At 38.5% G+C, this 27,665-nt stretch overlaps 2 protein-coding genes across 6 annotated transcripts in view; one reads left to right on the top strand and one right to left on the bottom strand.

Moving 5' to 3' along the window:
- The window catches only part of SCUBE1 (signal peptide, CUB domain and EGF like domain containing 1), a 222,042-nt gene that overhangs the window by 71,263 nt on the left and 123,114 nt on the right, over nt 1–27,665 (bottom strand). For all 5 annotated transcript variants that reach the window (XM_069863916.1, XM_069863906.1, XM_069863897.1 and 2 more), the window contains 2 exons: nt 23,853–23,969; nt 2,641–2,763 (listed from right to left, as the gene is read on the bottom strand). In XM_069863916.1, the coding sequence (XP_069720017.1) occupies nt 2,641–2,763; nt 23,853–23,969 (240 nt within the window). The remainder of the gene's footprint in view (nt 1–2,640; nt 2,764–23,852; nt 23,970–27,665) is intronic.
- LOC138724325 (patatin-like phospholipase domain-containing protein 2) overlaps nt 1–27,665 on the top strand; it is a 520,777-nt gene that overhangs the window by 12,668 nt on the left and 480,444 nt on the right. The window lies entirely within an intron of this gene.

A 27,665-nucleotide genomic window follows, 5' to 3' on the forward strand; every position in this document is an offset into this window, starting at 1 on the left:
TTCTCCTGCGGGCAGCTTAGTAGCGACTCTCCTCCTAGTCTGTAGCACTGCACAGGGTTGTTGTGCCCCAAGTGCAGGACCCGGCATTTGGCCTTGTTGAACCTCATGCCATTGATCTCAGCCCCGAATCTGTTCCTTGATGTTACTGATGAACTCACTTGGAGATGAACTCTTTTTACACTAGGGAGCGCACCTGAACTAAACAGGACTCAGCCCCAAACAATATACACTTCAAAATTCCTAAATGAATATTTGGTAAACATATGGATTTGTAACTGAAGGAAATCTTTATTTTAAAACTGAAAACCAGGGGAGAAAGGCAATGTTGACAGTCACAGAAACTCTAGTATGAATCAAAACAACAGATGTAACATGAACAAAGCATCTTTTATAAATACAAATTACACTTTTCTATTTCACACACTGGAAAGGCTAATATGCCCAAAATAAATTTCCCTGAATCTTTCAGTAATGTTCTATGGTCAGTGTTGACTGGCTGTTACCAAAAAAAAACCCTTGATGAATTATATTCCAGCAGTCACTAACCCCAAACCACATTTTTCCATGAGACCCAACAGTAATAACTATAACCACTTCCACTAACTATATTCCCTTTGCAGAGGAAGAAGAAAAGTAAGGTGATTCATACACCAGTGATTCCTTGATCTATATTCACTTTCCTCCTTTTTTTTTAGCCGGCCTGTGACTTCATGAGCCACCAATTATCACCTTATGCACCAGACAGGAATTAAATTATCACAGTGCTACCTCCACAAAGCATGCATCATACCATGTTTACTGTAATCAGCCTCTGAGGCCCAAATACCTCAGACTTCAAACAGGAAATAACTTTGTCATCCCCATTTAAGTGTATGAAGAACCAGTGTTTCTGGGACTGGAGAAACTTCTCCAGCCCAAAAAGTTTCTGAGATTGCACTGATATATCTGTTATAGCAACAGATAAGTCAAAGTACCATGTAGAGGCAGACAGAATGCCTGCCTTCCTTCAATGACAATGAAAAAAGTAGGATGGCCAGATCATGCTTATATTTCCATGTGTGATCACACAAGAGAGACAAGAAGATCAGCTACTCCTTCTTCCCTTGCATGATGTGTACGGCTAAAGGCACCTCAGTCATTCAATAGCCCAGACATATGAAGAATCAAAACTCAGCTGAACAACATTTACAGAGCTGCGTCTAGTTTTCTGTTATCATGATAGAGATCTGATTATTTATAAGTAGCTTTCAAAGCCTATTTCTAAGACTTTGCATAATGAGCAAAAAAATTTTGCACCAGCTCTTGCCTAACAAGAATGCAAGGCTTGACTTTTCTCTTGCGTTTTTCACTGGCGTAATTACAATGACCTCAGTAGTGAAACCTCTGACTGATAACACAGTGAAAGCATGTCACAACACATGAAATTCATGAACCAGAAAGCATTCCTAACTATCTCTAAATACATCACAAAGGGAATGTTTCTTTTCAACATTTTTGTCCCTATTTTCAGCATGTACATCAAGACCTGACATCTTACCCTTGTCTGACATGATCCTACAATGTTATTTCCGCCTAGTCATATGGCACTAACTGTGCTGCTCTCAGCTCTTCCCAGCTTGAAACCAATCAATGTTGCACCAACTCCATTCTGTGTAATCACACAGTCAGGGTGGAGTAGGCTTCTTAGATGATGGAAGTGCAAATGAGATGCAATAGAAAAATTTTTGAATGACCTATGTATCTTCAGACTTAGAAGGTTTCTCTTCAGTTGATGAAGAAGCTTTAAAATACTAATGCTGTTTCGGACTTCGTAATTTTTATGTATTCAAAATGCATGCAAGTAACTATTTATCAATAAAAAAAGGCAATTCCTGCACAAAATTTTAATTAGAATCATAGAATGATTTGGGTTGGAAGGGACCTTAAAGATCATCCAGTTTCAACCCTACTGCCTTGAACTGAGTACGTTCTCCTTCCCCTTATCTCTCTACTGAAGCATGCTTATCTTTCTGGCTTTTTCTAGGAGGCTTTTAAAGAGTTAAAATTACAGAGGTCAAATGCATGAAGTGTCATTTCTCCAAGGCACATGGTTAGTACTTAAGTTGGAAATGGTTGTGCAGATAATTAATCAGAGAAATATGACATCATATGAGTTAGATAACAAATCATGACACACAGAGCAAATAATATAAAATGCACTTCATTTGAATCATCACAAAATGCCTCCATTATACCTCAATAAATAATTTCTGTTAGGCAAAGGTGATCTCACAAATTAAGACTCTTTTTTACAACTTAAATGTTGCAAATGCTCTATTTCAATCAATTACTCTAAATGCTGTGGTGTACATAAGATTAGCCTCTATCCCATTAAAATCATAGCAAACTACACCACACGGATTTTCCCACTTCAACAGGACACTGGCATTCCTACTACTAAACATATTGAAATAAGACATTTCCAAAAATCTTCTAACTCCATTGCTGAAAACGGCAATCTTGTAGGTCTTCTCTAACTCTTTCCTACGACACAACATGTAAAACCTGTAGTACAAATGACTTAATTACAAAAAAACCCCAAACAACTCCACTGAAAATAAGATCCTTGTTATACAAAAAGCAAAATTAGTGAAGTATTACCTTGGCAGGTCCGTTCATCTGTGAGCAGTTTATAGCCTTTCTGGCAGCTGCACTCAAAGCTCCCAACCGTGTTTCTGCAGAAATGGTCACAGCCACCATTGTTTACCAAGCACTCATCAATGTCTGCAAAGAACGAACAGCAAAAACTTAGTTCATGACAACAATCCAGTAGCTCAGGGCAAGAGCTGTTTACTCAGATCCCCAGGGAGGCTACCGTCCCTGTTAGGAATCATACAGATCAGATGTATCCCTCCCCAACCCTTTCTTGCAAGGCCTTACAAAATTGCTGTGGGCCGAGTTGTTCTGGACACAGAGGTATTTCTCTAAGAACTGGAACTGCACAAGCTGAGGCACTTTGATGTTAAAGAACATTCAGGGAAGCTTCTTTGTAGGTGCAGTGGTCTGCCTGTGTAAGATGTGAATCCCTTACCCTACGTAGGAACTATCAAAACTCAAGAATACATGAAAATTTGAAATAAGAACAAACACAAAGTAAAACATACTTGAATCTGAAAAAATACTTCCATTACCACTACATAAACAAAGGTTTAATGTCACTGAATACCCATTTTCACGTTTCTAAATGTTTTGATTTGGTATAATAGAGGAACAACTGCAAGTGCATGTGAGATGTTGCTTCTTCTAGATGTTCATCTTCCAAGTCTTAAGAGGAGTGGCTGAGGGAACCGGGGTTATTTAGCCTGGAGAAGAGGAGGCTGAGGGGAGACCTTATTGCTCTCTATAACTACCTGAAAGGGGGTTGCAGAGAGGTGGGTGTTGGTCTCTTCTCCCAAGCGATAGGTGATAGGACAAGAGGGAATGGCCTTAAGCTGTGCCAGGGGAAGTTTATATTGGGCATTAGGAAAAATTTCTTCACAGATAGGGTTATCAAGCACTGGCACAGGCAGCCCAGGGAGGTGGTTGAGTCACTATCCCTGGAAATGTTTAAAAGGCAGACAGATGAGGTGCTTGGCACATGACTTAGTAGTGGACAGGTATGGTTGGAGTTGATGATCTCAAAGGTCTTTCCCAGCCTAATGATTCTATGACTCTATTCAGTTCTTCTGAAGACAGAGCACCTACTGCCTTTATTTGAAAGCCATATATATGTATGAAGGACAGGATCAATGGCTCTTACTTTAAATAATGATTACGAAGTGCATTGATGCACTTGATAAGACCTCTGTACTGAATTTCAGACTGCTGATTCTACTTCCTCCACCTTATAACTTCACACGAAAGTGTTGAAGAACTGGAATGACCAGTCCCTTTTCCATCCCGCAAAAGCTTGTGCGATAAGTATATAATAGTTCAAAGAATCTAATTTGAAATACAGGACATCTTTCCATCCTCCCCCACTTACAAACCCATAGATTCATGTTTATTTGAAATAGAAAAAAAAGTCCTTCCTTTTTTTTCAGGAGAAGAACAGTGCCAAACTTTTTAGGGAGGCACTAAGTGAAGAAGTAGTATGTCATAGAGCCTTGGCTGCTCACTTCTGAAAGTGAAAACAAGATCTGTCAGAAAACTGAGTGGAGAGTGACGTTTCCTATTGAAAAGCCTCTTGTTATAACAGCTTTGAAACTTTGAGGTAACAACTGGTTATTTAAAAAGTAAATCTTGAAAAATGCAAACCTAGGTGCCAAAAGAGCTAATAGGTAGAGATGGAAATTTATTAAAGACAACATGACACTGGTGAATGAATGGCACATTTAAAAATGGTTGGAACTTAGGATGACGTTTAGTGGATGTCATTCATTCACTTTTGAAAATATATAATTATTGACATGGGAAAGTAGTATGGCTCTTACCACATTTCTGCATGTAAAATACAAACAGCAGCAAGAGGAATGAAGAGGTAAATCTAGAAATTCTAATAACTAAGAGGCAAATTTAGCCCTCTTTTCTAAATGGCACTTTAATGCGCTGTCATTGACAGAAATGTGTGCAGGAAGATGTACTACTCAAATAAGCAAGAGCAACATATATTATTGTAAAAGTTTGCTTCTGAGTTGCATTTGTGGCAAAGAGAAAGCAAATTTGCCCTGAGACCCTCTCAACTAATACTACTGCTTACTACTTTTCTGTCTTGTTCTGCAGAGGAGTGGCCTTTGCATTCAGTCCCATTAAAGGCATGAGGGTAGGTAGCAGCTGTGGTGGTATTACACCCTGAGTGCTTTGTACTAAACCAGCTTGAATCTTTATGTCTCAGATAACAAAGTTCTCAAAATGACCTGAAACCAGAAGTTGTGTTCATTGTCTGTGGTCCTCCAGTTCTGGTGATTAGGCTAGCCAAGAACATATAATCTTAGGCTCCCAACCTGATAAATCTGGTAAAGAACACAATGAAGTCAACACCATGAGACTGGAGGTAGCAACCCATTTGGTTTCAGATGTGATTAGCAGTACAGGTGAAGATGAGTAGTGAAAACACAAGACTTGTTGGCCCAGTTCCTGCAGTCTGACATCTCCATTTGTTGAAGTAATTCCTCCTAGCTCCAGTACGTGCATCTGGGATTGCGTAGTAGGTCTTATGATTACTAAAATAGTCCCATCCTTTTGCACAACAGAGGTGTATCTAACTATAGGTTAGCTTGCTCTGACAAAAATAGAATTGTGAATTAATTTTACTAATATATTATGCATCATAAACACACAAAGTAGTCATCCATCATGAAGAAGATCTCTTTACCCATGATAAGAACAAAATGACCTTTGGGCTACTCTGCTGCCTGAGATTGCTTGAAGCAGAAATTACTTGCAGCCTGTCAAACATCATTCTGAAGTAAGGGTTGATGTTTTAAATGATGGTCCTTGGATTTCACATGTTAAATTCCAAATTCCAGTCTTACTAACTTTCTTTTCAGGGTCTCTGAAAACTGTAAGGGACAAAAATGAAATCCTCCTGGCCCCAGAGGGTAGATTTGAAGCTGTTAATCATTGTAATTCTACAGATAATGCTGCATATCAGATTTACAGTAGCAATTCTTATGAATGATCCTGAACCAGAATCTAGGTAAAACCTGGGAGACTCCACAGGAAAATAAAGTATTTATTCATATCTTCTAGCTGGAAAACATGATGTGGCCAGGACCATCAAAACAGAATAGAGGTCAAAACTGTTAGCTGCAAAAACATTCTAAATAACATGAACAGCGCCAATGTCTCTGCTTTCACTGTATTTCTTTCCACAGCCATAGTGAGCCTGACAAGGCATGTAAAAATTATTTCACTCTATGGAGAGCAGTGTATTGCTGCATTTCACTTGAAAGAGAGCAGTATCCAACCGTATCATGTCTAACTGGTTCACAGAAATTGCACTAAGTCTATATCCCACTATTTTTCTTTCCATAGCTATAAATAATTCATGTTATGAGCCATGTGAAAATAAATGATTCCACTGTGTGAGAAGGCGAGGCCCCATTTATCTTTAAACTGACTGGTACCCAACTTTGTCAAGTGCTTGTTGTGAACTTCACAGAGAGTATGCATGCCTGCCTGTGATGTAGGGAAAAAACCAAACACAAAGGAAACCCATCACGGTATCTCTACCAGCTTTGAAATTACTGAGTTAAATCTCTCCATACTATTATTAGGACTGTCGGAAAAGGAGTCATAAAGCTTGTGTCTTCAAACTTAGCTCTCAAGTGGCTCCTTTTCAACTAACTATGCAGGTTGCAGAAGAGTAGCTCAAACTTTCCAGAGTACTCTGCTTCCCTGTATCCCCAAGAATGCAAAAGTATATAAAGAACTGTGTTTCTTCATGGTGAGTTTTATGTAAAATGGCCCGATGATCAGACACTGTGCTGGTCATTTCAGACTAGGATGTCTGATGGGCTTTCAGCAATGAATCCCAAAGCTTTCTTCTTCATGCAGTAAGTCAATATTGTTAAATAATACCTTGCTCATACATGATGCTGATCTGCTACAAATCCCAACTGATGTGCCCAGCACAAACAGGACACTTGCAGAAATGGAATATACAGTCAAATGAAAAAACACAGAAGTGTTAAAATTTATGAGTCAAAAATGTCAGGTAAAGACATGGCCTAACAGGCAACTAAGCACTCGAGAAACCACCCAGAAAGGAACCCTGAGTTACCTTGCTATTCACAAAGAGTGGAGAAGTTCACTCCAGCTTCTGTGCCTCACTGTCATCTCTACGTGTATTGTCAAATATAAGTCCAGGCTTGCAGGGAATCTCAGAAGTAAAGGCCTGGCATCAAGACAGACACTGTGGTGAAGTCAAGCATGACTGCTCTCTGGATCTGCTTATGTGACCCTAAAGCCCTGAAGCATTGGATAATAAGTCACAGTTTTGGTACACAGATCCAAGCAATCTTTTAAAATGCCCTTTATTTGGAGTTATTTTGCAAAACTCTCTACATTCCTTTGGACACTCAAAAGCTAATTTTCAGAAGAACGGAAAGGCTAATGATTTTATAAGAATGAAGGAGGAATAAATACAATAATATATGTCTGAAATAAGTGATTAACCCAAGTTTTCTGAGGATCTCAAAATATGAGGGAGGCAGTGCAGTCAGCTGAAAATCAGACTTTCCAGCTTTAAATAAAGGAGAAGAAACTCAGATGCTTTGTGATAAGTTGAGCAGCCACAATATGATTAGACAAAACAAGTAGTCCATTATTTTTTTTTAACATGTCCTTATGAAGACTGATGGGAATGACTGCTCCTGTTCTACTTATAGCTTTTTAAGCTCTGCTCAGTGTAATTCATATTCGGAAGGACCTGGTTCTGGTTCTGATCGAGGGGTGTGGGGTGTGCACACATGTGCACGTGTATGCATATACACTCACAAAGATTTGCCTTGCTGCATACAAGTCAGAGAACACGAACTAAAAAGTAAGCATTTTAGGCAACTTAGAATTTAACATTTCATATAAGCTGCTTAAAGGCAACTGAAAGGGTAATCAATGTGCAATCTTCACTTAGCTGTTGAACAATGATGGATGTGGAGATTTCCAAAGCCTCATCAGAGGTGGAAGTGAGACTTCTCCTTTCAGTGGCTGGGCAAATATTTGAACTAGTTGCGCCTGTCTAATCCTTTGCAGATTTAAAATGCTATCTAGGTCCAGGAAAATACTATGCTCCCAGATCAACCTAAAATGATTACACAAACTTCATGCCTTCCTTGTTTTTACTAATGACAGCGTGTTAGGATTAACAATGCTATTACCAGCATACAGTGGATATCAACATAGACATATTTTCCACAAAGCAGGCTAGTCTGCTAGTCCTCATTCTCGGCTTTCATAATTTCCTTTGGGTTTCTTTCCTTTGCTTTTCTCATGCTTTTACAAATCCCCTAAACCTTATAACTAGTGTTGACTTGTTGACATAGGAATCAGTTCCCCAATGCATGCAGACTACAAAGTACTTTATAAAGCAGCCACAATTTTTTTTTTTTTGTCAGAGGTGGGGAAATAGAGGCACGGATAAACACACCCATCGATGCTTGAATCCAAGCCCAGTGAACAACTCAATGGACTACCTTGCTTAAACAATCAGCACAGGATTGCACAAAACATGTTGTTCTACATGTCACTCTACATCACAAATATTACCAAAGCCACCAGCGCTCAGATTATAATTATTTTAATATTAACCTATCACTTTTTAAAAAAACCTGAAATATCATGAGTAATTTAGGATTAACATAAGCATAACCTACCAGATTACACTTGCAATGCTCTAACATTTTCCAAAGCGTCTTAAATAATGCATGCTAGGGATATTTTATTAATATATAAAGATAATTTCATATGCTCAGACTAATTGAATTCAGTGTCACTGTGAGAAAATCTAAATCAAAGCAGAACTTAGGTTCTGTGGTTCCCTCCCGAAAATATCAAGCCAGCTGCTGTCTGCCAGTTTATAGGGAGTTAGAAGTCCTAGTTCCACTTTTACAATGGGTTTGTCCAGCAATTTGGGCAAGTTGTAACACTCCTTTGCTTTACTTCATCTGTATACAGTGGTATTGCTAACCATCACTTGATATTTTCAGGACCAATACTTTAAAACAGATTATTATAAAAGAACAAAGCATTATGAATCACAGTCATTTACTGTCAAAACTTTTTAGTCAAACTACAGTTGTTCTTAATTTGTCGTCTGGGCTTCTGAATAGTTCGATACAGCAGCATGTTCTAGGCTGGTAGTGTTCTGCTCTGGAAAATTTTTAGACCACGTGCAGAACTGTATGCCCATCTTTGTGAAGTATATGTGCCATTCCCCCACTCTTATCTATCACTCCATAGTTCATTGCCTCTAAAATGCTTAGCATGTTGTAGGGAGGAATAATTCTATTTATGCAGTGTCTTCTACTTGAGGATTTCAAAGGCCAGCATCTTATCAGCTTGATTACATTAAACTTTCACAACACTTCTGCAAGAGAGATAAGATTAATTAATTCTCCTTTAACAAATGTGAAATTGAGGCAGATAGGGTAGTGTGTGACTTCCCTGCATCGGATAGCTACAAAATGAAATAAGGCATACATTACAGCACCTTTAATGTGAGCTTTGCACTTCAGTGACATTCTCATTTTCCTTCCCACAGTGCTAATTAACGGTAATGTATGATAATCATTACCGAACTGAAGTTCCAATAAGTAGCAAATGGAGGTTCTCTGTTTAATTAGCTTTATGGCTAGGTTGTGGGGCAAGGCATTTTCCTAATTAGCAGAATTAAAACCTGACTGGGCAGACAAGAATGGCTGTAATTAAAATTTAATCTCCCTCATCCTGAAAACAGGCTGCCCACAAAACAGAGAGCTTTGTGCTTTGTGTAAGTGCTCTTGGACCATGGAAAGGTTGAGGCAAGTTTCAACACATTTCCCTCATGTCACTTTCCCCATTTTCACCTGTTATCTTTGCAATTTTACGAAGAAACCTGTCTTCCAACACAGATGGTAATCTGTCACATATGGATTTAGGTGTCAGCTATTCTCCTCCAGGACATATCCACTCTGACATTATCCACCAACCAATCAATAACAGAGTTTGCCAGGCCGCCAAGAGATCAATCACCTTGTAAAACAAACATTATGTCCTATTATTTTCTTATTACAGTTAATTAGGTTTATAAAACACAAAAAGCTTTAAAAGTGAAAAACTTAGAAATGCTGTCACAATAGTTTAGGCCCTGATTTCTTATTTGTGAAAGGCAAGGGATTTACTAAATCTAATGTGAAAAGAAAGGATTTTCATTTAAAATTTTTGCTGAACACTGAATTCTTTTTTAAACTTATAAACATGTTAGTGCAATGCTATGAACCCAAACAGTGCAAGTTTTCTTAGACTGTGACACCAGAATGTGAAGTGGACTGAAAACATAAAAGAAAGTCTTCTACTGTCTAGGCTGAAAAAATTGCAAAAACTACACCCCGGCTCCATCCCCTCTTCAAGCTCCCCTCCCTGCCCAAATCCCAGCAAATAAACAAACTTAGTTTCCTCCTTTTGTAACTTTTTATCAATCAAAATACTTTCTATAAAACCCTGGAGAAGGAGAAATAGGTGCGCAGTTAAGATTTTCATCTGTACTTGGGGACAACAAACTACATTTTTACAAAGCATGTGGAAAGTACAGTAGATCCGACTCAGGGTAACCATGACCGTGTAATATGGAGGCTGTGGTTAGAATAGTGATACAGAGTTGTACAAATACATTGGGCTGACTACTTATCTACTTTAATTTTTCACACAGCCGGTAAAACCATAAGAATTCTACGTTCAATGTTTCTGCATTTTAGGCAGGAGGAGCTGAGACAGAACTCTACAGGTTGCTGAAGGTTGCACACAACAGCAGCAATAAAGGAGTTAACCAGGGAGCTGACATCTCTGGGCATTTTCTCTGTACTAAGTCTCACTAAAAGCAAGGCCTTGCTCTTAACAGTATTCAAATTTTCTGCATAATCTCAATGAAGATGGGGAAATGAGCAAACTGTTCACTACTGGACCAAGATACAAGGAACCATAGACAGCATACGAACACAATTTACCTTTACACAGAATCACAGAATCACTAGGTTGGAAAAGACCCACTGGATCATCAAGTCCAACCATTCCTATCAAACACTAAACAATGCCCCTCAGCACCTCGTCCACCCATGCCTTAAACACCTCCAGGGAAGGTGACTCAACCACCTCCCTGGGTAGCCTGTTCCAGTGCCCAATGACCCTTTCCGTGAATTTTTTTTTCTGATGCCCAGCCTGAACCTCCCCTGGTGGAGCTTGAGGCCATTCCATCTTGTCCTGTCCCCTGTCACTTGGGAGAAGAGGCCAGCTCCCTCCTCTCTACAACCTCCTTTCAGGTAGTTATAGAGAACAATAAGGTCTCCCCTCAGCCTCCTCTTCTCAAGGCTAAACAACCCCAACTCCCTCAGCTGCTCCTCGTAAGACTTGTTCTCCACCCCCTTCACCAGCTTGGTTGCTCTTCTCTGGACACACTCCAGAACCTCAACATCCTTCTTGTAGTGAGGGGCCCAGAACTGAACACAGTATTCAAGGAGCGGTCTCACCAGGGCCGAGTACAGAGGGAGAATAACCTCCCTGGACCTGCTGGTCACGCTGTTTCTGATCCAAGCCAAGATGCCATTGGCCTTCTTGGCCACCTGGGCACACTGCTGGCTCATGTTCAGTCAGCTGTCAATCAGCACCCCCAGGTCCCTCTCCTCCAGGCAGCTTTCCAGACAGACTTCTCCTAGTCTGTAGCACTGCACAGGGTTGTTGTGCCCCAAGTGCAGGACCTGACATTTGGCCTTGTTAAACCTCATGCCATTGGTCTCAGCCCAGCGGTCCAGCCTGTTCAGATCCCCTACTTACTCACAGTTATTTTCATTACCCCCCTTGGAATCATTATTTGCTCAGGAAAGCTGTGTACATATTTCTAAGACCATCAGTTTGCTTCTAAATATTTTGTTTGTTGTAATTAAATAAAATTTAAAAAGAAAACTAGTATGAGGGACAGCTGAAGATATTGATACCTTCTTTAAAATCCAATTGAAAGTATCCTGGCTTTCCTACGATAAAGCTACTCCTGCTGAAAAGCTGAATACAATTAGCCCATGATAATTCAAATGCCTCATAGCCGATAATGAATCAAAGAAGTTTGGCTGTTGACCAAAAAATTAACCCTCCAAAACTTTTTGATGTCATTACTTCAGCCAAACAGGGTTCTGTTCTGTACCAGGGAAGCCATTCACTGAGACAATTCACTGAGAGGAGGATCTAGCCATATAAAAAACAAGCTGTATTTTATGATGAAAAGAGCAATACTAAAAGAATGAAAAAAATACTGTGAGTTTTGAATGTTGGTAGCTATGATTATATGAGTAGCCAACGCCCAAATAAGAATAAACACAGCACACTTTTACATAATAAACTGTGGTTGCTGATCCTCAGGGAGCTTTATATTGTTGAATAAATGCAAGGTCTTTTCAACAACTGAAATGCAAAGTATGACCCTCTCAAGCATTAATTTAAAGGATTTGGCATTTTCAAAGGGGAGGTTCACAAAGACAAATAACAACTGCAAGTTTCCAAGGAACAGGGATAGTACACATGAAATTATTTTGTGGGGATAGATGGAACCCTTGGGAGGGAATGAAACTTAATGAGTTACATGGCAGCTGAGTCAAGCTTGTGATTTTTTAATGGAAGATAATCTGTTGTATTATATTTGCCTGTCATGAACAAGTCTACAGCAGACTGGTGAAATGTATGCCTTTAACCTTAAAAGAAAAGGTATCAATCCTCTCTTAAAACAGGGAAGGGGCAGTGAAAGTTTCACACACATTCTCAATGTGATAAATTTGCAGCAACAGCTAGAAGATAGATGTTATCCACAGTTTTGTTTCTTGGATTCTGTTTTCCACCCTCTCTTCCTGTTTTTTTTTTCTCTTCCACTACATTTTCTTTTTTCTGACAGATTTCACCTGTGTTGGTATCTACAATTTCCATTTCCTCTCATTTTTTAAAATCCTGTGGGCTTATAATTTATTATTCCTCACTGTGGCTTGGAACTTTAATTGTCTTATAGAAAGTCTGGACCAAATTATGTCTATATATCTAAAATTCACCATTCTGACACCCAGTCAACATATATACTCATCAGTCAGTGCTTAGCTGCTCATTTTTCTGATCACCTCACTAGACTTCTGACCACTTGTAGGCACCTATCACCAACAGTTTTCTGTCTTTTATTCTTCCAAATCCCACAAATTTTCTTCTGGTGACCAGCACCTTTCTGTCTCTGCATTATCTCCTCCAACACCTATGGTTTTACCACCAACCCTCCTGACCCTTCTCCTCTCTCTGTGCCTCCCTCTGCCTTTCAGTCAGATTCTCTGTCACCTTATCACACGCCAGATTTGCCTCTGCACCAACAACAGTCAACTCCCTCTTTTCTTTAAAAAAAGTGGGGAAAAAAATCGTATCCTAATTCTCAGTCACCTCTCAGCCTTGCCAAGCCTTGAAACAGTTGTTTCCAGGGCAGCAGTGCTGGGCCAGATGACTATGGCCCCCTCACTGGACATGACACAGAGCTTTCTACTCAGATGCTGCAGCTGCCTGCCAGATGTTCTTACTGTTTTCCTCACACTGGTTGGATCTTATTTGTTCTTTGTCTTGTGACTGAATAACATAGATGTAATCACATAAAAGCACTGTGGCCTCAGCAATAAAGCTATTGCAGGCAGGCCTTTATGTTTGCTTTTAATCCACATTTGGGCAGCTATTTTGAAAAAGGTTTTGTAGCTACCTGGGAGCTCATGCTCTGGTCTGATTTCCTAGTCTTATCCATCCCTTCTAAAATAAGCTTTTATACACTGAGCTTGACCATCACTCTTCCATCAGTTACTCCATTTAATCCTGATCTTTATGAGGGGTATTTTTTGGACACAGATGGTCTTGGTCTTGCATCTTGCTTAAGTCCTACCAAAACAAAAACAACCTCAAAACCACCTCTGTTGTTCAACATTCCCTTTTGGCTTCAGTCTTCTGTTTGTTACTCCTACCAAATAAATTCAGAAATATTCCTTTGCATAGTCTTATTTCACCAAGTACAAGTTTACCTGTTATCTCTGCAGAGTAGTCCATGCATATGGTTGACTCATATGCCAAAGAATTCCCTGTAGAAGCATTTATGGGGACGCATGCTAACCGAACTTTCTCAGTGCTTTCTCAGAGGCTACAAAGCGAGTGTTCTAAGAAGCTCTTGCCAGTACTCAAGCACTGAACAGGACCATTGCTTTCATGACAAAAGTCCTTATTTTCCTCTCATTTAACATTGGTTTTGTTATTTTTTTCTTTGGTTAGGCAGCTTCATCTATTGTTTCATAGTCTGAAATCACCCACTGGCTGCCTTCGGTTGCTTCTTTGGCACAAATGCTTCTATTTTCTTAATTGTATGGGTTTTGTCAGAAGAAGAGGCATATTAAAAAGGGAAAGAGACAAGGATATCCCTTACTGCTGCTGCTGCAACACCTACCCTGAAAATCTGTTGGTTTTTGTAAATCACTTGAGCAGCTTGATATTCACACAAATCTGACTTTATCAAGAAGCTATCTGCTTGCTTCCTGAAAATGGCATGTGATGTCATGGCTCTCAGAAGCACAGGAAAATTGCTAGAACTTGTTTGTCAGAGGGCATTTTATTGAAAATTCAGCTATTTTAAATCAAATATTTAATTGCACATTTAACCTGTGCATCACACAGATATAGAAAATGCTTCTCCTGAAAGCACTAGTCTACTAGTCTACTACTAGAACCTACATTTTCCTTACCATTATTCTTCACCTCAGTCTCATGTTCATGAATTTATTTAGGTGCTGACTTCTCATGAAAGGTTATGACAGTCCTCTGCCCAGGCTCCATTCTATCATACAATTTATGCATGCAAAGATATGAGTTTTTTTTTTTTCTTGTTTTTAGGATAAAAGATTCACAAGATTAGTATTTGCCGCGTTTTCAGCATGGAGAGGGCAAAGGTGGTATTTATATTTGAACATGCACTTATTTCCAGTTACAAGCACTGGGAAGTAAGTTGTAGCTAGAAAGTAGAGTCATATAAGGAGTCTGATGGAAGTAGAGCTGCTGTAGAATTAATTATGAAAACTAGATCTTGATTTAACTATTGGGAAGTTTACTCTTGGTTTAAGTTGATGAGAAGCAGAGAGAAAGCCATCAGGGAGAAAGAATGGCTCAAAATAAACCACTTCAGTAAACACTGAAAGGTTGTTAAAAGACAACTCATACTTTAATAATTCTATCCCCTGACTCCAGACAGCTTGTGGACAGGCTTTGACAAACAGGCTGTGGCCCACTGTTGATAAAAGTCAAGGAAGTCCAGTTCCTTTGGAGTAGGACTTTTTTCTGATGGAGTGACACAGAAAGTAGAAACCAGAGAGGGATTAGAATTCTGTCCTGCGTTGACTTTCACACGTGAGTGGAGAACACAGGTCTCTTTCTACCACTGTATCCACTTTTTCCTTGTATTTTGTTTCTGTTGTTGAAATCAAGACGAGTCACTTTATTCCTCATTGGTCAGACTCTAAACGGAAGTGGAATGTGTAACTAAGTTCAGAGATATTTTCAAGGCAAATAAAGTGGATACCCTATAGGTCAGGATTAGACTATTTGCGTGTGCTTATTAGCATGTTATTGTGATAGGATATGAGTTCACATGGTGCCAGCTGTTCCATGGTATTTCCCAATTCCCAAGATATCTTTAAACTTGTGCAAATAGGAGGTAGCTTAGCCATATGATATAAGATCTCTAATCCCATCAGGAATTACCAAGGCTGATATGTTTATTTTCCCTTGGGGTCACCTATTCTTCTCACCAAAAAATGGGACACTGTGATTCCTGAGAGAGAAGTAAAAGGCACAGGTCCAAAATCAAAGTTGATTCCCCTTAAGAGCTGATGTGTAGAAAAGAGGATGGACATTCTAGTTTGGTATTCATGGCATGGGCAATATGGGCCTTGGGGATCAAAGCAAGAGGCACAGAAGGTGTAGTCTATATTAAGTCATGAGTATGACAACCTCTATTTTAAAAATGAAATAATAATTTTCAATGCCTTTTTTTTCTGAGGTTTTTGACTTGAAATCCCACACGGATTTAATTTTCTGAAATGACCAAGGAATTTTTCCCTGAAATCCCTGAAGTCTATCTGGCTGATTGCTTAAAACCTTTTTATCTCTTGCTGCTCCTGGGAATCATGGTTAAAATGTTCTGTCTGCTTGGGTCATCTTCTTCACAGAGGGTATAAGCACCCAGTTTTCTCAGTCTATTTCCACCTGCAAAATTTTGCATTTTTTTTGCAGTGGAGATACCAAACCAGAAAATTAAAGCCTACTGAGAGTAATTCTGTCTTTCCCTTAGTTACTTTTGACAGACTCTAATCAACATGCACACTATTGCTCTGGGATATCCCAGAGCAATCCAACCTAGATAGCTTTATTTATGTACAGCAAAGAGAAACTAATTAGCTTAAATGAAAAACTGCTCTCACTAGTCACCACTGTACCTTTGACTTAGAGTAAGGCTAAGGGACCATTTTCCATATGCTACTTTCCAAACCAAACTTTGAATATGAGGCACAATATAAGCAGAATGTTAACAAAATTTAATGTGCTGCACAACAAATTTCTCAGGCATTAAGCAGCAATGGTATGAACCAGTACTAGAAGTAAGAGTACAACCGCTCTATTAACTACCTAAATTACCTTAAATATATGACATGGAAGTAAATGACCATTTCAGCTGCTGCAATTATCAAGGGAAATGTAATCAGAAGAAAAGGGAATAAGACAAGCAAGTATCTGCCGTTTCTGGCTTTGCCAAACATCCTCTTCAAGAAACCTACTGCTGCTTGTAATCTTGTGACTGACATTTATGCTAACAGTTGCTGGTACCACAGCACTTTGACTGCAGTGTAGGTGATGACTGCTGACAACTCGCTTCATTTGAGTTTACTCTTTCACACCATTTGCATGTATGATTTTTCTTTTTATTTTTGAGAGAGCACTGGAAAATGGTTATGGCTTGTTATGGCTAGTGGTTCTGAATGCTTCTGTTCTCAAAAACTGTGTAAGTCTAATGTGAAAGAAGATAAACTGACCTCTTCACACTTGTTAAAAAAATCTTCATGTTGCAAGAGAAAGGTGAGCTGGAAAAGGCTCTTTTCATATGTCCCAAGACTTGCTCTAGGTGCCAATACAATCCCTATTGGCACTAACGCCATGTAATGTAGAGCAGACACCAATATTCCTTTCACTGTGTGGAGTATAGCAAATATCACACTAAAGGATACACCTAATGAGAGATGCACAGATAGTGGATCTCAAGTAGGAGCTGTCAAGAACAGAATTGTCTCTGTAAGCAACCTTTAGAAATTTAAACTGTTGGGAAGATAATTTCAGTTATGCAGAAGCTAAATATCTAAATTCTGAAGCCGTGCACCTTCAAATGGAAGTTATACGCTTCAGCAAGGAACTTGGGTTACCTTCCAGCATGCTATTTTAATTATATCTTCTCTATGCTTCTTATGCATTTATAAAAATGTCATGTATACCTTTGGTAAAGTGATGTCACTTGAACAGCCACCTCAGAATTTTCTGTGGCAATCTAACCAAGGAAAACTTTCTATTTGGGTGACTGCTTTTCAAGCTCTTTATAGCTAAGGAAGAAACCAGAAGAGTGCTTAAACAAAAACCATTGTTCCCATGAGTTAACTTGTGCCTGTGTTGCACGTTTCTCTTAGGTGAGACAAATCCTAGTTCAGAAGACATGCTTCAAACCTATAGACTTGATTGTAAAGGCATCAAGAAACTTACATGATGTGACAAGTATGTCTGTATGTGCCACTAAAGCCTGGTGTAAACTAGACTCATGCATATATTTTGCAGAGGTTATCTTGCAAAGGTATCTATTTTACTGTCAAACTTTTACATGTAAAAAATGTCAAGTTGATCAGGGGTATTAACCAAATGAAACCTGAGTTCATCATAGGTAATTACTCCTACTGCAAAACCTTCCCCATTTAGGCAATCAGTGAAAAAAATACCACTATGCAACATATCCAATCAATCACAGTCATACAAAGTCAAGTGTTGTAATTCAAACAGGCTAATAGTTGATATATCAGATTAACAACTGTGTCTTACTAATAATAAACAATAAAAATAACCTGCAACTCCTTCTGGTGTTCCTCTCTAAAAATGAGGAAACACTTTCAGTTTCATGTAAATTGATAGGGGCTGACAAGATGCAATTCTAAAAGATTTAGTCAATTTAATCCAATTTAGAGAAAAAACCTAAAACAAATTTTAAGTAATTTTGACTAATGGAATGATGGAGGAAATCATAACTGTTCACAGATATTCTGTAGCCAGGAAATGAAGCCAAGTTGGACAGCTAAACTGTTCATTGTGAGCTTTTCACTTAGTGTTAGTGTGTTCTGAATGATAAGAGAGGAAAGCCTTCAACATCTGAGTCATATCCTCATACCAAACTCATGAAAAGTGTTAATTTTAAACATTTAGTTTAATGAAACCTTTCAGTTCATACTTAACAAAACATGACATATTTAGCTTCATTAAGACTCATACTGTAAGAAACCGTTTCCCTCACAGAAACAATCTGATTTTCAAAATTTAATTCACTTTCAGGGTTTTGCTTTTTTGTATCCCAAACCAATTTAAAATGTATTTTCATGCTGCAACAGGCTGCAATTAAGAAAGATAAAAAAGAGCAATTACTATTTCAACTTAGTAAAGCCAATGCAAAATTTCCCTTTTATTTTAATAAAATTAGATTCAGACCTTTGAATGAATTTGTTCATTATTCTCCACACTACATTTCTAGATTACTTAATGATAAGGCAGGTTACAGAGCTGAGTTACTGGACAAACCATTAAACACTAAGGCATTTCTGATGCTCCCACTGCAGCACAGGCAAGTATTTAAGCATGTAAGTGCAACATTTCTTTGCTGCATCTGAATGGAAAAGGATGGGGGCCTGTTTCAAGGAAGCAGAGAGCATACCACATTGCTGGGTAACCATGACAATGAGACAGCAGGAAAAAGAAATGTTTGCCTACAGCATCCAGTCACATAACCCCAGCGTAACACCGCACTAGTTAAACAATATGTGAGAGGGCTAAGAAGGGCTTACTTAGTGTTGCACAGTAAATAAAATGCCCTGTCACTAGGTGGAAATGTGAGCGGACCTGTCTGTCTCCTAAACACATGCCCGTGGGATCACCTGAGCTTGGCAAAGACCTATTCATGGACATGAATTAATGCTGCTGTATCTGGCCACAGCTGGTGGCAGATTATTAATGCAACAACATATTGCTACTAAAACCACTGATAATCTAGCCCAGCTAAATAAAATCCCCTCCAAAATCCCACTGTCAACCTTACCAATGAAAATGATCCAAATCAGAAAGATCGCTAAACAAAATAGTACACATCTTGCTATTAAAAAACATCTGCAGGGCATTGCAATTTCAGTGGCGCTTTATAGATGCTTATGGAAAACCCAGATTTGAAATGTGGCTTTTGCTCCATAATCCTGAGAAGTCCAGTTATGCTTCTCTTTTCCTGCTTAAAAATGATATTTGCTCTGCCATTTGACTGTAGGATTTCAGCAAGTGCTGCACCCTGCACAGTTCCTCAATGGCTATGTTTACAGTGGTGGGAAGCTGCATTATTCTAGAGCACAAGTGTGTCTCAGGGGCACAGTTTGTTTCTTAAATCTCCAAGGCAAAGATGGAGTACATGAGACACATGGTCCTACATTTTACATCATGCCAGAAGCCTATGGCCTTTCCTCTTCTTCTAATTCATTTCTTAGAGAACACCCAAAGAAAGCCACTGTCTCTCAGATGTCTTTTGCAGTCCTTCTCCACCATAAGTCCTGGAAGATGAACGTTTCTTTGCTGGGCTTGTCTCTCATCCTTCTCACTGAGGGCAGATTACAGCTGGATGCATGGAACGGGTACTTGGCAGGAAGGATGCACAGAAACCAACAAGCAAGGGAGCTGGGGACCATAGAACCCCTGATATGCACAACACAGGGGACATTAAAAAGTGGGTAGGAGACAATGTGCAATAAGCATCCCAGGCAACTATGCCTCCTAATCCTTTGGCTTTCTTTTTATCTACATTAGCTGAATTCTGTGGAGTGACTGGTAGGCATTTAAAGAAATGAACTATACTGTTTTATCATGTGTTGCACAATAATTGACAGTATCAAATGAACCCAGCATCAAGCTGGGATCACTCACTTGCAATGACAGGAAAAATTGAATAGCATTAATTAGAGGGAGAATATGGAACTCTTTCTGCCTGGGATGTGTCTCATCTCTTAGCTGACAAAAGCCTCCATGGCCCAGCTGACAGGAGAGCATTCTTCCTTGAATACTGACCCAGCTCAGGGAAGACTTGAATTTGAGATTGACTTTTGAACAATGACAAAAGATTAATGAATTTTTATCCCAGCCACCATTAATACATCTAAAGGTCCCTTTGACTAGACCATAAACAGCACTTTTGCTCTTATTCCTCTACAAGATCAGATAAGTAATACATGTTAAGAGAGAAAGAATCAGAGATAAGATTTTTCAGTTTCCCGAAACCAAAACAATCTTCTGCTATAGTAGCCTTACTCCAGGATATGCAGCTACCTGTACATATTCCATGTTAAAACTCTCCCAACAACAAATTTTTACCCCACATTTGATATAAACCACTGCACTCTGCATTAGCCAAAGGAGCTTCATTCTTTGAGGTACAATGAACTCTCAATTCCGACTGAGCCTGTGATAAAGGTTGACATGTAAAACTGCTGAAGGTAGGTCCTTTGTATTATTCTGAAATCACTTTCCTGCACCCTTCGTTCTCTGTTACATCAGAAAAGGGACAGGAGAAATACCAGAGTTTCAGTCCTGACTCAGTTCTGTACTGAACTGTGTATAGTGTATGTGATTTGCATCCATCTCAGCTTCATGACAGAAATATAGACATTAAATATGATATTGCAAACAAAGTGTAGAACAATTACTTACATTTAACAGGGTTTATTTGCCATCTTTTGGCAAAAAAGGCATGTTTGCATATACTCTTTCTTAAAAAATTACCTCACCTTTTGCAGGTATACTTGCTCTTCACAGAAACATAGAATCCTTAGGTTGGAAAAGACCTTTGAGATCGTCAAGCCCAACTGTACATGTCCACTGCTCAGTCATATCCCTGAGCATCTCGTCTATTCATCTGTTAAGTCCCTGCAGGGGTGGTGACTCAGCCACCTCCCTGGGCAGCCTGTTCCAGTGCCCAATGATCCCTTTTTTCTATACTAAACTGTTTAAGAAATTCCAAACTACTAAACAAAAACCTGCAAACATTTCAGACGGCAAACTCTGTTTCACATTACATGTCTACACAATGCCTAAAACAGACCAGTCCTGACTTTTGAGCAGAACCATGTAGGAAACTTTTGTTATTTAGAAAAATATTTTTCTTTAATTTCATTAATTTAAGAATGAAAATGTTATTTAATTTACCAGTTTCCCTTTTTAAAAATAAGGAAGAAAAATGGTGATAGATTTCCATAAAATATCAGTATTATAAATGTGCACTATTGAGGAAATCACTTACAAGTGAGCTAGAATTACAAATTTAATAAATTACACAATGTCCACCTCAGAGTATTCAATAGTTCAGATATTTCTTTAAGTCTTATTCAAGCCTCTTAAACCTAGGCAACTACATAATTTCAAATAGTAGCTGCACTATGTAAAATGTCTTAGAGAGGAAGATGCTAAAATAGACTGAAAAACCGTAGACTTCCCAATAAAAATGTATTTTTTGGTCAACAACATTTGCTAAATTCAACCTAAACGTATTAATCATTTTGCTCAACCACAATTGCATTTTTTGGTTAATATGTTAATTATTCTCCCAGTTATCTCTCAGCTTCTCTTATATGCCCCGTCTCTCTACTTTCCTTTAACAGATAGTGGCATATCTTTCCATCATAAAAAAACCCAAAACAAAACAAAAAGGAAACTTGAGTTGATCACTCTTTTTGTTTCCTATAGAACTTGGAGGAAGGAATATGTGCACAGTGAATTTCTCCATTCCAGCCTTTTCTAGACTTTACCTACAAGGAAGAGGAGCTGAGAAGGCATCAACGTCACTGCACCAAAATGCTCACTTTTGCGCTCAGTGTAAATCTTAGAGACCAGCCTTGACTAAGGGCTGTCTGTGATAGCTACAGGAGAAGCTTCACTGCTCAGTTTAACTGCAGGACCCTTTGCACACAGATTTAAATGGGAAGTTACTTTTGTTTCAGAGCAGCAGAATCTTGCACAGAAATGTCACAGTGCAATACATTAGATAAATACTGTTAATTACAGTTAAATTAAATACAAAACATGATTTTACCATTTTATGATGAAGAGTATTTCCTAAAATGGCAATAAAGTTTAAAAAGAAATGGTCTGGCTGGTTTGTTAAACCATATGAGTTTATTTCCAGTTTCTGCTTATTTTAAGAGAGTAAGAAAGAATTTGCAGCACCATAAAAATGCAGATTCTGTTTCCTATATTTTCATCTCAAATAAAAAGGGAAAAGAAAAAAATGTGAAAGAGCATAGAGCCATGCTACTTGGTTTGAGGATCAGTTGAATATTCTATTTTGTCTGTAGCACTAATTATAAATTTGATTATTATATAAATATAGTTTCATATTAGTTCTAAGGCCAAACTTCTAAATTTAGAATTAATCTTTATTTTCACGATGCATTTTCAATAATAAACATTATGACCAAGTCTAGGTGTGCAGTATGAAAAGGCCTCCTTTTTAAGCACTCGGTGGAATCACTGTTACTGTTCTGCTATGCCTTAGCTAGTCTGCCAGTAAAAATGAAGATTTATTTTTATGTGGCTTGAACTAAAATGACTAATTTTTGATGTGTACTCACCTTTAACTATTAACATTGTGTGCAATGGCAGTTTAAATGTTTTGTTTTCAAATAAACAGGCAAATGGACTGTTATTTCTATAAATACTAACAGGATCATGCCCAAGCACTGGGATTTTTCAGCCTGGAGCAAGAGGAAACCACACATTTTCTGTTTATTTTTGTGGGTTTTACTATTTTAAGTAACACCAAGTCCTGGACTGAAGGTATTCTGACATTTCTGGTTGCTTTGAAGGAAGAAAGTGCCAAGAGTTTCTTAGCAGGTTAAATCAACTTACGCTAAGTCACTCAGTGATAAAAAATATTGTCTGTGCAACAACATATTCAATGTCCTCCTGGTTGGCCATCATCAAGTCTCTTGCAATGAAGATCAGGAGAAGTACATAGGAAGATGGGAAAACAGCTGATGGAGGGACTTGTCCTACTGACATGTATCCAAATCTAGTCACATGCATAATGCCACTAAGTGTGATTCTGCAGGGATATTTGAGAACTGCTCCTGTCTCCTTAACTGAGAACAGGTATTGATGGCGATATCAGACGCCCTTTTCTGTTCTTTCTTCCCCTGACTTCAGTTGTAATGCACTTATGAAGGCCAAAATGCCAAGGTTCTTGTACAGCCTTTAGAACAGTAAAATCTGAGCATTAGCTGTATGGTTTAGACCTGTGCACTAGCAAAAGTTGTTTTGGTTTTCTGTTGTAGCTGGATACTTATGTTTTGAATGGGCAGAAATGGACAAGTGTCTAGTTTTTTTTTGAGCAATACTACTGCATCTTTCACTTGACTTCACTCAGTAATAACCAGTTGGTTATCTGCAGATGACAAAGTACTGCCTGAGAATTTTAACCTGCTTTTTGAGTAGACAAATTCAGACAAGTTTTACAAGGATATTAAGACTATCGTTTGTAACGGAAGGCTTTTTGCAGCCCTGAAACTCTGTTTGTCTTCTAAATCTCTGGTCAGTTTGACCTCTGTATCTCACTTCTTTGCAGTAATAAAACCCTCTAATAAATAGAGAGAAAACTGACTGAAATAGTAAACATAGAAAAATAAGGGAAGGAGAAAGCTAATGAACTCGATTGCAATCACTATGCCAGTATTGCCTTAACTTAAAAGTATTGATTAAATAACTGAATATTTACATCTTGTACTGGAACTGCTGAAGGCAAATGATGCATTGCAAAGCAAACAGAAGCTGACCTTTGCATGTTTTCCCATCAGGCTGCAGGGTAAATCCAACTGGGCAACTGCATCGTACTCCTGTCGCGGTATCCTTGCAAGTCCGATCACAGCCTCCGTTATTGACAGCACATGTTTCTGCAGAATGAAAGAGAAAGAGAGAGAGAGAGGGAGAAAGGGAGTGTAATGAAATGTTCTGGGGGAAGGGAGAGGCACCAACTCTTTGAGGCAATATTACAACATTATGAAAGCAATCTAAGTTCAAGCAAGGCAACTGAAGCAAGCTCTCAAGGTAATCAGGGCCCATGTACGGGTTTTGACTGGTAAGTAATTTCCGCAAGTCATATTCTTCCTTCCCCCAAACTGGTGTTCTTATTTATTATATTTAGTTAGTGCTTTTGAACTGATTTAGACAATAGGATGGGTTATTAAATATAAAACCAGTTTAAAAAGAAAAAAAGTGATTGCCTTTAAAAGCAGATCCAAACACTCAGTCTGTTTCATATCAGTTTCATATCAGTCAATGTCTAGCCCAGGCTTTTTAAGGTTCACTTTCTTAAATGATGTTGTAGACACAATGAACTTTAAAAAGCAGTAGAAAGCAAAGCAGAGTGCTAGACTTGGAACTAAGAATTTAAAATCCTTAGTTAAGAAAGAGTTAATGGAAAATGAACTACATATATCACTTTGACAAGAATCTACATGCCCAATCTGTTCTTACTGAACTACAAGCAAAAGGCATCTGGGTTTTGTCCACTTAAAGCTTTTTGCAAATTGAAAGGAGTTTGGAGTGGGTGGGAGGGAATAATTGAGGTCACTGAACCCATTCCAAGCTGTGTCATTGAAATTTCCCAGTGCTTGTAGTACGTAGAAGGCTGGCTGGGCAAACACAGGCAAGAGAAAGCTGCAATACTTCTGAGCTTTTACAACAGTGGACAACGACTATTAGGTACCATTATGTTAAAAAAAAAAACCTTCAGCTTCATTACAGAAAAAACCAAAAACTCCCTCACCGCCACTATTTTCTGTTACTTGAGTGTGTACATGCACACACCGTACACATACATATGCACACACACCCACACACATCCATAAAATAGATAAAAGGCAAGTGAAATGATTAACTTTGCTTTGATCCAGAGAACAGAGTGGATGTAAGGATGCCAATTTAGCACTTCAGTTTGAACTGTGCATTTACCTGAAATGTATCTACTTCAGAGAGCAAGTCCTTTAACTTGTATCTTTTTCAGTTCCTCTGGCTTTGATTAAGCTAAAATACCCCTCTGCCCCCCAAGACTGCCATTATTCTGCTCAGCTCACCTCATTCTAGCTTTTCCTAAAGAGTCTTTGTCATTACCTACTCAGATTTACAGACTCCTATTGCTGAATATTCACAGTCTATGTCACAATTGTACCCTGTGGACAGTGTCTGACAACAAGCTACAGGATACGTTAATTGGGAATTGCCTTACATTGATCAAAATTTATTTACACAGAAGAGAAAAGGTTTTCTCATTCCTTGACTAGGGCTAAAAGATTTTTTATTTTAAAGTAGCCTCTGCTAATGCCCTCGAGGTGAACTTAGAATGGCCCTTTGGAAGGACTTCAGTGCTGCAAAATAAAAGGAAGAAGTGTAACTATTTTTTTTCTTCTATTACACTGGCACAGAACTCTACATCAGTGTGGAATAAGCAGCTGGCATGCATGAACAAACTGAAAGCAAGGGCTTGGGGTATACATGCATTAACAGCACGGGACAGAACTCTGCTCTCCATATACAGTCACACATGCTCTACTAGATACATCTTAAATTTTTTATGCCATGTGTGCTGTGTAATAACATCATGTAGGAAAAGTAATCAGCATACAAATGGATTTTTATATATTTGCCAGCAAGCAAGGCAAACAAATGGATTGTTTTCTGGAACAGCTTTCTGAAAATGGAGCTGAGTTTGCAACCCTCTTCAGGTGGAGTTCACCTTAGGTATGACTTGCAGGACCTGAACCTAATTGTTTAAGTAATATAGTTCTGATTCTCATTTACTGGGAAGGACTATTTTGTAGACTTAGAGGCTGACACTGCTGCTTGAAGAATCCTTTGGTAAATAACAATGTTGGCATTTCCACTTGTATGTGAACGTGTGTGTCCTCATAGGCCAACACATCAAATGATTTTATGTCTCAGAGAATGGGAAAAGTCTCAGATCATTTAAAACTTTTTTACTTGAGTACAGTTTAACGGTAGGATGATTTGCCAGGAGTAAAGAGTTAAGGTCAAAAACCACCAAAAAGTGCTGAAAATGTGCATTTGGCATGGCACTGCAAAGAGCAGTAAATCTTGCATTAGCTGATTAACTCTGGCATATGAAGAGTTTTTTATTGCAGTTCATCAACACAAGATGAACATAAGCAGCAATATTTCTGCTTTCTGGATGACATCCAGTGAAAATGAATAGACACAACAATTTTTTTTTCCCATTGCATGGATGACTGGATCTACAGGGCAAGGGTCATTCAGTGAACAAGAGTTATTTCTATGTATAAATAGAGGGAATCAAGCCAGCTTTTCTCATTTTCACAGAGATTTAGTAAAGCAAACCAAAAAGGATAAATACCCTTCAGCTTTCCTGGTGAATCTGACTTTAATACACTATGAACTTTAACATAATGAAGAACCAAGTGAGCAAGAGGACATCTGACAGAACCTCTAACATTTTTGGATAATCAGAGAAGTGATGAAATTCCTTAAACTCAAGGTCATGAGAAAACATTCGTAAAAGAAAGCAAACATGAATATTCAGAATGTGGGAAAGAGGTATTGCGAGCTACATCAAATAGAATAGCTGAGGCCTGTATTCAACATAAAACTGAAGTGTGTCAGCACCTATGTTTCTGTTAGAAATTACTTAAACTCACTCCTCACCTCAACACTATCAACATTTAGTATATATCTGAAATGCAAATACAAGTTTTAGGTCTTAAATAAAGACCAGAAGCAAATTACTTATCTCCACGCTATCACATTGCAGAAGCTATGCTCATATGGAAGGGAAAGAATAGATGTCCAAAATTTTGTTCAGATCTTCATGGCAATATTGATCCTACAGGCTACATTCCACTGTTTTTCTCACTGTGAAAGACAACCTCAGATATTTATTACTATTTTTTATTTGTTGCTGTTGTTTCAGACTTTTGGGAATATTTCTGATGGGTTTTTTTTTCTGATGAGGAAGCAGAAAAAAGAACTGGAAGACACAAATAAAGCAGTGTCATGTAACCGACATTCAGATTCCTTCTGAATTATGATAACCCTCATCATCTGAAACTGCGAATTTAAAGTGATGTTTGTAGTCCCACTTATATCTTTTCTGAACTAGCACCTGAAAATTCAGACAGAAACAGGGATCTAAAGAAAAGGACATCTATTTTATAGGGCAGCCTGGGACAGTTCACATCATGTTTCTCTACTCTGAACTCCTAATTCTGGAATAATCTCTCATGTGTCTGCTCCCTGGATCTACAGACAAGATTACCAACATATTATACCTATGGTTCACACAATTAGGATAGTAAATGTTCTAACAAGAATCCATCGCGCCATGGGATATGCACTGCTTTGGATAGTAAAATATCCGAATAAAAAGCACAAGCTTGAGCTCTTGGTCCTTCAGCACTAGATCAGGAATACTGATTTCGTTACCAAGTGAAGTTATGTGGGTATTCAGTCCTTTAATAAGTCTGCAGGGGTTTAGCAGCTGAAGATCAGTTCTCCAAGTTCTAGTTCTGAAGTTTTTGAACTAAAGCAGAACCTCTAACAGGTGGCAAAAGAACCTT

This window comes from Phaenicophaeus curvirostris, chromosome 1 (assembly GCF_032191515.1).
Source record: "Phaenicophaeus curvirostris isolate KB17595 chromosome 1, BPBGC_Pcur_1.0, whole genome shotgun sequence".
NCBI classification, from domain to species: domain Eukaryota; kingdom Metazoa; phylum Chordata; class Aves; order Cuculiformes; family Cuculidae; genus Phaenicophaeus; species Phaenicophaeus curvirostris.